At 53.1% G+C, this 13,394-nt stretch overlaps 1 protein-coding gene across 11 annotated transcripts in view; it reads right to left on the bottom strand.

The window, feature by feature from the left end:
* Positions 1-13,394, bottom strand: part of NCOR2 (nuclear receptor corepressor 2) — a 253,614-nt gene that overhangs the window by 121,076 nt on the left and 119,144 nt on the right. For all 11 annotated transcript variants that reach the window (XM_056349627.1, XM_056355454.1, XM_056356291.1 and 8 more), the window contains 2 exons: positions 9,552-9,731; positions 3,008-3,121 (listed from right to left, as the gene is read on the bottom strand). In XM_056349627.1, coding sequence (XP_056205602.1) covers positions 3,008-3,121; positions 9,552-9,731 — 294 coding nt within the window. The remainder of the gene's footprint in view (positions 1-3,007; positions 3,122-9,551; positions 9,732-13,394) is intronic.

The raw sequence follows: 13,394 nt of genomic DNA, 5'->3' as shown, positions 1-13,394 counted from the left end.
GTGCTCGTGGAAGCACAGACCCACGGTTCATGAAAAATTAAACTAGAGCCAGGCGACAGCCCCTCCACGAAGCGCGCTGCCTCCCACCTGCTCTGGGATCGGCACAAGCGCTGGCTTTCCGCCCCTTCCACAATACTGCTCTTTAAAGATCAGCTCAGCCTTTGCCAGCTCTTCTGGGGCGCTCTGCTCTCCCGCCTCTTCCCAAGGTCTAAATATCCTCTTTTTATCTGTGTTTCTTACCATGCACTGCTCCCTCCAGCAAGCCACAAGCCGAGCAAAGGGAGTAAATCAGGCTTTTCCTCCCTTTGTGCACAGGCTGGAGCCCCGGCTCAGCCATTACAGCCGCTTTTCCTGCAAAGCAGACCTTGAGGCATCCAACTTGACCGCTTTTCCACAGTACAGAAGGGGCAGAAAGGCCTAAAATTTGGCTCAGTGACTTTTCCCACTCTAGATCAATACGTCTTTATCTGGCTCAAAGCCCTTTGCCTCCTACCAATTCACCTGGCAATTAAGTGTTAAGCTGCAGCCTGGGGCTCTCCCGGCATTCCACTGACAGTTGGGTACACCCAGAGGGTCCGCTGCCACCAAGCCCACCCAGAGCAACCTGACATCCAGCTACAGCCACCCTTTTCCACCCATGATCCTAAGTGACATTGCTCCCACGTCCTTTCCACTTCCAGCTTTCCTCCCCCAGCCCCAAGAGGAGGAGCAGTCATCACCAAAAGGCATCCCAAACATGTCCAACAGAGACGAGAGGCTGCAAGCTGAGCTTGGGGATGCCCTTTAGGAGGACAACTGCATCATAGATGCCGCTTTTGTTACTTAAGGCAAAGGCAATGCTGTTGGGAAGGCTCAGCATACCCTCCCCTTGCAGCCTGCAGCTCAGCATCTCCCCACCATGGTACTTAAAAGGGTCCTTCCAACACCTGGCCTCAGCCATTGCAATCAGCCAGCAAGGCTCTGCCCACCCTCCACTGCCCAGGAACAGATCATGTCTTCTTCAAGGAGGAACTTCCCTCCAGCCTGCTATGGTTTCTATCAAGCAGAAGGGAAGGGTAGTTTGGTTTGAGTCGCCTACCCACAGACGGGCTTGCTTACACGCTACTCGCACGGGGACTTTACAAGAAGAGGGGAAGAATCATCATTTACCCATCCCAGAGATCATGTGGACACGAACGTGAAACCAGATTTGGAATTATGCAGACATTTGGTGTCAGACATGACAAGCACCCACCTGGAACAAGTGCACTGTATCGTGAAGGTCAATAGCACAACGCTCCCGGTACCAGGCTGGCTTTGAGGAGCAGCGTAACTGGGAATGGTCAGGCACGGTGACAAATGGGTGCCACCAGCTCTGAGCACGGTGCACGACACTGTCCCAGCTATTACGGCCGTGCCTTTCAAGCAGAAACGTGGAACTCTACGCTCGCTCTCTGCACTCTTTGGCACCACCCATGGGACAGGGCAGCAACCCCCAGGGTCTGCCCCAAGTCACGGCAGAGCCTTCGACAGCAGATTGTGTCTGTTGCGGAGAAAGTGATGGGACACTCGGGGAGACGGGAGGGAAAGGCTGACCCTGCTGCTGGTGTGGGCAGAGACCAGAGGTGACAAAGCAGGACAAGGGTACAGCAGGACACTCAGCCCTGAGCCAAATCCAGCTAAGGGGGACTGCTACGACACAGGCCACTGGAGATGCAACGGTTGAGGATCACCTTTCCTCCCTGCCTCAGCACCACCACCCATTTCCTTCCCTTGTAACACAGTCCAGGCACGCGACAATATCCAAGGAGGATGGGGCTCAAAGGAATAAAGAACGAAAGCATTTGAGACCTTTTTTTTGCACCTAACCTCTTGCAGAGGAGGCACAAGCCATCTAGCCCAAGATGGGGAGGGCACTTGGTGGTGCCACAGGGAGCACGGCTTTGAGGAACGTGGGGCACCTGCCCCCAACACCCAGTGTCTGTAAAGCTCTCACCAGCTGGCACTCGCTAACGCTTCAAACACGTCAACCTCAGCCTTCACCCACTTGCACAACAGACCATGCCAGCACTGGGTTTCCTATTGCTCAGGGACAGAAGCAGATGGAAAAAGGAAAAACCAGGAAAATTGCACTGCCTGGGAGCGCAGGGTATGCATTTTTTTTTATTATTAATTTTTTTTTTCTTTTTAGAAGTCGGGCACCTGGATTTCTGCAGCTCCCAGTGAAATCGCAGGCTTCGCAATTCAAAATAATTAGCGACTGGTAGTTTTCCTTTTATGCAAAATCATCCTTTTCATCCAACACCTAAATGAAAATGAATATGCTTGATTATCTACCAAAGGGCCCAATTTCCTAGCATCGCTCCGAAGCACACAGCAAAATTCATGTCTCCTCAGGCTGCTATTACAGGCAAACGGCTGAGCGCAACAAATGAGCGGTCAAGGCAAAGATCCAGAGCCAGGGATGCCAGCCTGACCTTTGCTAATGCTATTTACAGCATCAAATATCCACAAATCCAGCCATGGCTGCATCCACGTCCTTTCTGCTCCAGTCTGGGGGGTCAGGGGCAGCCAGGAGAGCTCGTAGCTGACCTGCCAGTATTGAAGCATCACGGCTGTCCCCCTGCATCCATGCAGCCCACCCCACCACGCCAAAGCCCATCCTTTGAAGCAGCTTTCAACCAGGTTCACTCCCAGGGGAGAAGATGAAACAAGCTATTTAACAGACAGGGCTCTGAAGCATCTCCTGAATGCTTCAAATCTAAAGCTGATCGCAGGACACCCCCCCCCCGGCAGGTTCTTCGGAAGCCATCTGTGCTCAGTCCACACGGCAGAGCAAGCTCCTCACAGCTCAGCCCTCTGTCGTCACTGTCCCTGACAGGGCTCCATCTACCCACCTCCCACGGCCTCCACCCCAGGGGTCTTATCCCAGGGGAATCCCACACCTACCCCTTACCAACCTCCCCGGCCCCAGCCAGGGTGGCACGGCACGGTCGCACGTTTGTACTTCCATCTTTTCCAGACTCACCCTGTTCTCGTCGTAGATGATCTGCACCAAGCTGCGATGTTTGGACTCGATAGGAGGGGGGGAGATTGGTTTTTCAGGCTCTGGTGGTTTGGCTGCTTCTTCCTCCAACTGTTGCTGTGGAAGGAGAAGGGGGAGGAGGAGGGTGAGTCACAGCGAGAAACGCAGCCGTCCCCATCCACACAAGACTCTCTGCGGTGCCACGACTGAGGCAGACCCTGCCATGGCAGAAGGCTTCCCAAGAGACACGGGCAGGCTCAGGCTGTGGAGGGACAGGGAGAGGGAGGAGAGCTGCAGAACATCCCCTGCCACGCAAGCGCAGCACTGGCCTGCCCCAGGCACCCGGCCCCAGGCTGGTGGATCGGTGATTTTTAGGCACAGAGGATGAGGACCTGCCTTGAATGAGCCTCCTGGAGAGGGCTTGAGGGTAGAACTAAGGATTTTAGTGGAAATCCTTACAGGGAACAGCAGCTCCAGCCCAGCTTCCTGCTGCTCCCTGCCTCCGGAGCTGCTGCTGCGCTGCAGGGAGCGGTGGAGGAGCGAGGGGCGAGTAACACGGCTGCTCTCCACCTTCGGCTCTACCTTGTGATGCTGTGGTCACAGGAGACACCTCAGGATGACTGTTATCAATGAAATGGCTTGTGCACTGACTGCCCATGCACCACGCAGCCAAACGAACCAGTAAGCAGAGCACAGCAGGCAGCAACACTGCGAATCCTGACGTCCCTGGTCAGAGTCAGCCCAATGGGACATGTGGCAGCTCTCCGGGCCAAGGTGAGAGAAGCAAAGTGCTCAAGAGGACAAGCCTGAGCTACAGGACGCCCTGCAGAGGACACCATGGTGCTTAGACATGGGCCACCAAGGTACCCTGTGGTGAATTTTCACAGAGAGACGAAGTGCTCCGGTTGCAAATGCCCGCGGCAGGAGCATGCCGCGCGGCTCCGGCTGCCCCAGCAGGCACAGCAAGAACTTCTGAGGGCACTGACACCGCATGAGCTACCGTCCAGCCGACGGCCATCATGCTCTCCTGGAAAGGTGGCTTTAAGATTCCTTCCTCCCTTCACACAAGACAAGCTGTCCTGAGCAGAAACCACCAAGTCCAGGCTCTAACCAGAGGAATCCCTGTAGGGGCAGGACAGCCATCACCCAGGTGATCCACCCTCAGAGACAATATTGCCAAGAAGCTCGGGTTGTTGGCTCTTTGGCTTTCTTACTGTCTTTACTGCATTGCCACAGCTCCACGTTTCATGGAACCTAGGCTTCGAGGCGCAGCAGCTGTGTGCAAAAATACCACGTGCCATCCCCTCCAGCTCCGTGTGCCTGTCTGTGCTGGGACAACACAACCCAAGGTGCGCGTCTCACCCCCAGCTGCACTCCCACTCACAGCAGAAACATCCAGGAGTCCAAAAGCTGCTCCACGAGCGTGCCCACCACATCCCCACCGCACGTGCAGCAAAATGCAGCCAGCCCCAAACCTGGCTTGAATGCCAGCTGCCCCCGTGGGAGATGGAAAGCAGGAAGGAGCACATCCACGTATGCACCTTCAGAGAACACTCATCTTCAAAGCACTCCTATCCATCTGCGAGCTGCTCAGCCCACGGCAAACTTTAATTATAAAGCAGTGGATCTAAGAAAGTGCTCTTGAGTATCACTGCGGTCAGCAGGTATAGCTGATATATGACCTGCACCTCCGGCTCTCCCGACGGGTGCGAGGCAGGAGGAGACATCGGAGCCCTTCCAGTAAGTTGGAGGAACTGCCCAGCCACTAGAGGAAACAAGGGATTTCTCCAGGCTGCTCCTGGGGCCACCAGCTCCGTGCGAGGAGGGAGAGTACACGCCACGCACGGCAGCTGCGGGGCAGCACAGGCACGGGAGAGGGAGCGGTTGTCAAAAAACGCCTATGATTTTTTCACTGCTCAGCTCTGAACCTCCAAATGCATTTTTTTTTCTCCCAGCGGCTAAAGCATCCCCTGTTGAAGCAAGGGGAAAATCAAGCATCTCGTACTAGGAAGAAAATGCACCTGGGACTGAGAGCAATCGGCTTGCACCAGAGGTGAGCACACCACCGTCCTTCCTCCCAGAGACAGCGGTGACCGGTGGCCCAAGAAGAAGGTGGGCACCTATTCCTCCTTCAGATCATCTCTACTCCTGTCGATGAAACCTTTGGCAACCCTTGGGCTGTACGTAGGATGCAGTCCAAGAAAACACTTAAGCACCCACAGAGGTCTGCTGGCTTGGCTGAGAAAACTCACAACCCTTAAACTAAATGTGTTTCAATGGATGAAGCAACTCCACGCTGTGGATGCCACTCCACCTCCCTACAGGTGGACATCTCTTCCCATACAGGGAAAAGCAGTAGCATAGGGAACACCAAGATACAGCCAAAAAAAAGCGGCCATTGCCAGCTGGAGCAGGGAGCAGGCTGTGGCAGCGGCAGGACAGCCTGGGATCCACACCATGCCATCAGCTTGTGCACCTTGGGGTCTTACCCTAGGGGTTACTCCAGCCACATGTGAGAATGGCCAGGAAACAGCCAGCTCCGACCACGTGCACCCAGGAAGGGGATGAACCTTCCCCAGCACAGCAGGGATCCAGCCCTTCCCAACTACCACGAGACACACTACCACAGCACGCTGGAGCCTCCAACCATGCACGGAACAGCCCCAAAGCTCCCTTCTCTGCTCAACCATGGCTGTTCCTCGGGTGGCCCAAATCCCAGCACCCTGCAAAGGGAGCAAGAGCTCTTTGGGAAGCCGTGGCTGAAACCACAGGCTGCAAAGCAGTTCATAGCAGCAGCCCTGGCGCAGACACAGCGCTTCCAGGCATCTGCCCGCTCATGTTCCGTGTCCTGCAGCACCCCATCACACACCTTCACTCCCAAAGTGTGGGATAAACCCCAAAAAACTCCAAAGAGCGAGCCACCAAAAGGGATCAGTCAAATCCTCTACCTCTCTTGGGCAAATATTTGGGTAAAAATAAGACAGAAACTTGGCTACATTGTTCTGGAAACCCACAAAAATTCTGCAAAGCGGTCGGGTATGTTGTAAGTGATTTCAGACAAGAGGATTTGATGGCATATCAGGAAATGAAAGTTTGCCAGTAAGTGGAGGCTCATTAAAAGCAGCTCGTTAAAAGAAAAAATACAAATCTAATTATAGCTGAAATACAGTAGAGACTTAAACTCTACTCTCTATGGCATAACACCATACGGTTGTTAAAGGGGCAGACGCTAGAGGTAAGGATGCGGCAGGGGCTGCAGGCAGCACACCTGAGCGCAGCAGGTTCAGCCCGCGACAGCTACCCCTGGGAGCTGTGGGAAATGGCAAAGCAAAATAGGTCAGGGTTCCCAGACACAGACAAAATGGATTTCCTAAAGGTCTGCCACAAAAGCTAGGCTGGATTGTGACCTTTACAGGGAGAGAAGCGGGATGAGAGATGAGTCTTGACGGCTCCATACTCTCTCCCTCCCTGCTCCCAGCAGTGGCTGCCCGAAAGCCCCCTCCTCTCCCCCAGTGGAAGACAGTGCAGCGATGCTGAAGGGATGCAGGATGCCATCATTAGCCACAGCCCCGACTCCTACAGCATCCACACATCCATTTCCAAGTGGGAGAGGTGCCCTCTCCAGGTAAGAGTCCCTTTGGCTGGACCACAGCCTGCAGAGGGGCCACTGCAGCAGGAAGGTGGGTGACATTTCAGGAAGACCCTGTCCCCATCCATACCAGCTCCTGTGCCAAAGGGGCCTGTCTGATGAAGCCAAGGTCATGACACATGCCCCCAGCTGCCACACCACCTTCTGCCAGGCAGCCATCACCCGGGTACCAGCATGCTTCACCGGCCCAGTGGAGAGGAACAGGCTTCCAGCCACAGGGCATCTCTGAAAACCACTTCCAAAGAGCCGAGGGGGAAACAGAGAAAACTCAGCCAGGAGATAGATGGAAGGGGGAACCCTGAAGCTCTTCCACCCAGCTGGCTCCACCTCCATCACCAGGTGGGAGTGTTGTACTCCCAGAGAGTCCTTCGCTGAGCTTGGCACCCAGGAGGCTCAGGCACCACTGCGGAGAACAGCCCAGCAGTTTTATTCCTCCTTCAGATCCCCAGTACCGCTGCCAGGAATAAATGCATAAGGATTATCCTTCCCTGTCAGGAAGAGGGGGAGAGAGGACTCAGCAAGAGATTTAAGCGCATATGGCGCATGAATGAGCGGGGGACGGCTGATGGCAGTGGCCTTCTGCCAGGGGTGCGCAGGGTTTGGGGATGGTTTCTCAGCTTACTGAAGACGTTTGCGTCTTGTAAAGTCCAGGCAGAGCCCTCCTTGACATTTCTGGAACAATCAAAAAGGGAGAAATGGTGTATTTGGGTTGGTTGGGCTTTTTTTTTTTTTTTGCACAGCTTTTCCATACAAATGTATTTAATTACCCTGAGAAGGCCTCCCAAAGACAGAGGGGAAAAGCATTAGGATATTCCGTCTGCGTACAATTTCTCCCCTGCTCCGCCGCCCGTTCCTGCAGGAGCGGTATCTGTTTCAGGCTGATTGCTTTCCCTCGCTCGTCTTTCTCCTGCGCTGACAGCTCAGATGCACAGATGGACAAAACGTTCCTGGAGCATCGCAGACAGGAACCATGACACCCACACCCCCCCCAGCCCTGAAAATGCTTCTTCCCAGATGTGCTGGCTCTGCTGGAGGACCAGGCTGGGGAAGGATCCTGCTGGAGCAGAAAGGAGGCCATGTCGGGGAGGGCAGGATTTGCTAGCAAATGACTTTGCCACCATGTGCCAAAAAGAAAAAAAAAAAAAAAAAAAAAAAAAAAGGAGGGGAGGGGGTGGTTTTACTGCCAACAGCCACTTTCACCTTCTTCCCCACTCAGCAGAGCATTTTTGTGGGGAAGAAGAATCGTAAAATTCGTTCAGAAGGAAGAAATAAAGCAACCAAGCAGCCAACAATAAAAATCCCATTTCCTTACGGAAGGACAGCTTGATTTTAACAGCAAGGAGCATATGCTGCTCCCGTCAGCTTCAATAGCAGCTCCTCAGCATCTCTGAAAAAAGTCAGGCAGTGGATCGGCAGAGTTGTCAGCCCTCCCAGCTGCCATGAGAGGGACCTTCGCTGCTGTGCCAGGCATGCATCCCATGCTGGAAGCCTTTCCCCAGGGTCGGAAATGACCACGGTTCGCACCTTCTTCCTCAAATGTGAACTAAAGACACAGACCGGAGGCCAGACTGCCAGCTGAGGAAGGACACCAACATTTTCTCCGAGCTTCCTAGGAGGGAGAGGGGAAGGACTGGCTTCACCCAGCTCCCAACAAAGCCAACGAGGAACCTCTGTGGTTTCCATCGCTCCATATGTTCCTTTGGCCTCTGGGAGCTGGCACACAGGGCTGCTTCCTTGCACCCCTGGCACAGCTGCTTCTGCTGACTCTTAGCTTCCTCTCCCTAAGCACCCTGATACCTCTGCAAATAAAAAGCAATGCACACTGAAAAAGGTTCTTCACGTTCATTAAACCATATTGTTTGAAAACAAAACCAAAACAACCTCCTTTGCCTTGCAAGAAAGAAAGGGATGGTATCTGGTATGGGAAAATACAGATCTGATGGGGAGGAAGGTCAACTGCACACTCATCCTCGAGGAGCACTTGCCCCATCTGCCTGCCCAAGCAGAGGTTTTGCTCCATTCCCAAATTCCTGCTGCACAATCCCCAGGAGAGGTCCTTCCTCTCAGGCAGTTTGGGATTAGCAGCCATCAGGGAGTTTACAAACTGGCCCCAAGCAAAGGAAATAAAACAATCAGTAATAGAGGCAGAGAGAAGTGATTTGCTTTAGGAAGTGAAAGCCTTTAAGTCTGTGGGTTTTTTCACAGATGTCCCCCAAGGTTTTGTCATATTAATCTCTTAATGGGTTTATGGTAATTGTATACATGGCAACAACGAGCGGGCAATCCTTCTGCTGGGTAGTGCTCCTGAGCAGGGGTAAAGCACTAACCAAGAAGATCAGATACAAATCCCTGGCTCAGGCACAGGGCGGGAGTGGGACCAGATGCCGCTCACAGCTGCAGAGCTGCAAAGCCCCGGAGAAGGGGACTGGCTGCACAGGAAGGGCCGTGAGGACATCACAGCAATGTCTTAAACAGCCCAGTACTACAATAGTGGCAGCCACAGCACTGGGGAGAAACAATTGCTGGAAAGGAAAAAGAAAAGCCCATGTGCTAACGCTGGGCTGTACAGACAACGCAGGCAACCCAGGCTGTGCTTTCAGCTCTGCCACTGACTGCTTGCACGACCATGGGCAAGTCACCGAGGACAGATTTCTCTCCCTTCCAGGTGCTCTGGCATGAAAAAGGGCCCACCAGCTGGGTTTCCAGAGCTCCCTTGTCTTGCAACCCACAGCTCCAAGCAGCAGCCACCCGTGCCATGACAGGCAGCACAGACACAGACCACACTGGTGGCACTGGCACTGCCACTTCCCCTCCGTGGACATGCATGGGCAGGGACAGGACATGCCACAGCATGCAGAAGCGAGGGCTCGTGACACCCTCTGGACCACAGCCTCTTACCTGCTTCTTCTTCAGCTTGGAGATCTGCTGCTCCACCATGGTGATCTCGCGGTCCACGCGGTCCATGTTCTGAATGAGCTCCTCCTTGGACAGCCGGGCCGGCAGCAGGTCCAGCTCGGCGTCAGGGTGAGCGGGGCTCACGGGTGACACGGGCTCCAGTTTGCCAGGCAGGCCACGATCCTGGACAGCATAAAAACAACCAGGTCAGCCCTTTCCGAGGAGACTTTGGATCCTTCTCTCATCCTCCCATGCCAACTGCCACAGGTCCCCGGCCCATTCCCAGCCCTCTGAGACACTCACACCCCTCAAAACACCTGCTAGACCAAACAGGGCCAGCTGCCAGATCACACCACCACAGCACTCCACAGCCTCCAGCATCTCCAGAGAGCACCAGGTTAAGTGTCCTAGGGACAACACAGCAGCTCTTCCTTCTGCCAAAGCCTCAGAGGCTTCAACCACCTTCAGTGTTACCCACATTCCTACAGGATCAATAAACCCATCCACATTCCGGAGCTCCCAGCAGCAGCGTCCCTTCACATCTCAGCAGCCAGCTCAAGGCTACATCTTCTTTGCAAAACTGAGGTAGCTACAGCCACCTCCTCCCCCAACATAGCCACAGCTGCGCTGGAGAGAAGAGCAGCATCAGCCATGCTGAATGAGAAGGGGCTATAAGGGCAGGCCCTAGGAGGAAAGAGGACTCCCACCTCCTTCATGGAGGTCCTCCCTCTATCTTTTGATAAATTCTGGGGGAGCTGTGAGTGTTGGATGTCAAATGCATCCATCCAGAAAGAGAGAGAAAGGGAATAGGTGAGGTCAGCTGAGACAAAAATAGATTCAAGTGGTGAAAATCAGCTTTTTGCAAATGCCAGGTAAAAAAGCTCTCAGCTCAACAAGACCCTTCGGGTCAGAGACCAGACAGATCAGTATAACCTCTGTGGTATCACAGGGAGAAGCTTGAATGACCATGAGCTGAGGGTAGAGGGAAAACACATGAAAACATTCAGCTTTGCCTCCAGCAACACAACAGCTTTGCTGAGCCCCACCAGCTGGCACCCCAGGAGCATCCCAGAGCCACACCACCTCACCGGCACACCACCCTTCACCTCTCCAGCTCCAAAGGAAGGTGTCCATTTCCTGCAAACACAAGGTGCATGCCTGGATGAGTTTGCCCACCACCGATGAATGCACCGGGGATGAAGCAGCTGTTTAATAGCCACCGGCCACACAGATGGGGATCACGTCACACCAACAGCCTACCCTGACCCAGGACACTCATCTCTGGCAGCTACCCAACATCTTAATTAAAAGCTTATCTATCCATTTGCTTAGTGAGTGGATGGATTTCTTTTCCTGGAGGGGGCAGAAAGAGGAGCTGCGGCTTCATTTGTAACCATAAACCGCTACCAGGCTGGGCAGCCAGTATGCTGCAGCTGCTGGGGAGCAGGGAAGGGAAGGAGGGAGGCGAACAAGCGGAGAACTTCACACAGCTTCGCTACCTTCCTTACAGCAGCCCTGCGGACAAAGCTGTCATTGTTCTGCACCAGCTGGTGCTAAGCATCCTCCCCTCCACGCTGGCTCAAGGCCACCGGCGAGCAGCCAGGGGCACCCTCCCCAGGCTGGTCCTCCTGCGGGACGAGGGTGGCACGATGGAGCTCGGTGGCACTGGGACAGTGTGGACCCCTCTGCGCTCCTCCATCTAGCAAGGCAGGCTGATGCTGGCCCTGGGTTGTTTGCTGGCTGTGTTGCAGCTCATGCCAAATGTGGTGAGTGTGTAGGTGCCACCTTGGCACTGTTGCGCATCTCAGTGACATCTGCTCACCATGAAGCAGAGCCACGCAGGGTGGTGTCCACCCTGCTGCTGGGGATGAAGCACGGCAAGCTCCCTCCTGGGGGGCTGCACCCACAGCCCAGCAGAGCCGCAGGGGACCTGGCTTCCAAGGCAGTCCCTGCCTGGTGGGGCTGTGCTGAGATGAGCTCTGCCCTGTGTCCTCTATAAGGGGTGGGACATGTCATCCACAGCAAAGCCAGAAAAAGGGGAGGCAAAAGAGGATGTTTCCCAACAAAGTGGCCATGTCCCAGGACACCAGCATCCTACACTGGTGCCTTCCTCCTCTTGCCCCCTGCTAAACCCTCTTCTGGCTGAAGAAAACACTAGGCAGCCAGGGAGGAACCACTGCTGCAGCCTGGAGGCATCAACACCCTTCCCACTGCTGCCATCAAGGGACCAAAAGCGAAGGAGCAACCTGAAACCCCTTCCTCAGTGTCCCGCCTGGGGCTCAGCCACAAAAAGGCACCAGAAAGCTAAACAGGCTGTTTCCAGCATCCATTCAGGAGAGAAACCACAAGAACATCAAAGCTCACTGGAGAATCCCAAAAAGCAGATACTGGCTTTATTTACTTGCCCAGCATTAGACACCAAAAATGGTCAGTCTGCTGCAGCAGGAAGGCTTTGCCTTCTCTACAGCCAGGTTGGTTTGGGGGGGGTTTTGCTGGGTTGTTTTTTTTTTTGGTTTGGTTTGGTGTTTTTGTTTTGTTTTGGTTTTTTTGAGGGGGGTCGTGTCAAGCCAAGAGGAGCAGGACAACCACAAGAAGCAAAAGATAAATTAGGTGTTCATAAAGTCTTGTTCAGGTTATGGCAGTGGCTAGTAGGTGCAAAGGTTTTTATGAAGGAAAGCAAGCTACCTGCCAAAAATGCAGGGGAGAGACCTCTCTGAGCACAAGAAACAGAAGACACTATCTCACGTCTGCCAATATGTGAAATAGGGCATCTTTAAACTCCTACTTGGCCCAAAACCTTTTTGAAACCTGGTTTCTGATACAGTTTTATCTTTTTACCTTGCAGAATCTGACATAAAATAGCAGCAAAGCCAAGTATGGGGAATAGCTGGAAGTCACAATACAAAACCCATCATCATCTAGCATTAGGAGATTATTATAGCAATAGAGAGAGACCATGTCCCTGGTCTTCAAATAACTTGACACTATCATCTCACAAGCACCTCTCTAAATAAAGGAAACAACAAGCAGCAAGAGGAAGGAACAAGCAAAAGTGAAGGTAAAAAAAAAATCACCTTGCCCTTGCAATAGTGAAGTCCAAAAGGCAAAGCTCCCAGATTTACACAAGGCACAAAGAAGCCCTTCTTCTAAATCACAAAAATGGGTCGCAAAGAGGTTTGCAAAGACTGGGTATCTAATGGATAGAGATATTTCAGCTAGTCCTCTGTTTCCTAGCACTCTCAAGAAGCTGCTCAAAATATATTCCTCCACTTCAGATAGTATCATACCCAGGCTCCAAACAAGTGCATTGTGAAACGTGAAATTCTTCTTATTAACATGAAGTCACAGACTTTGAAACCAGCATGAGCTGGGAGAGCTGGAATAAAATCCGCTGGAGGGAAGAAAACAATTACTGCATTACTCAAGTTGATATTTTCTCAGTAATTATACTGTTTCCATGTGATTTGTTTTTATACACGGCTAACAGCTACTGTAGTTCCTGTTTATCCCTGGCCTTATTATGTGATTTATATCATGACAAGGGTGGGCGAGCGGGGGCAGAGGCTGCATAAACCTTCTCGCAGCAAGAGGAGATGCTGGCAGTGAAGAAAACAATTATCACTGAGGAGTTATTGAAGAGCAAGGCCAGGCTTGGGGGTGGGTTTCTTCTACACACTTTTATTCCCAATGCAGATGATATGAACAGAGCAAGCCTGCTACACACTATTAGGCAGCGGCTTTAAAAACACGGGAGAAAGAAGGGGAAGGAAAAGAAGCCAACTGTCGATGCCCTGAAGAGCCAGTAAGTAAATGCAAAGCCCTGCCTGCAGCCACACCAGCAACCGG

Source organism: Falco biarmicus, chromosome 1 (genome assembly GCF_023638135.1).
Source record: "Falco biarmicus isolate bFalBia1 chromosome 1, bFalBia1.pri, whole genome shotgun sequence".
NCBI lineage: Eukaryota > Metazoa > Chordata > Aves > Falconiformes > Falconidae > Falco > Falco biarmicus.
This window is presented reverse-complemented; position numbering and strand designations above follow the sequence as displayed.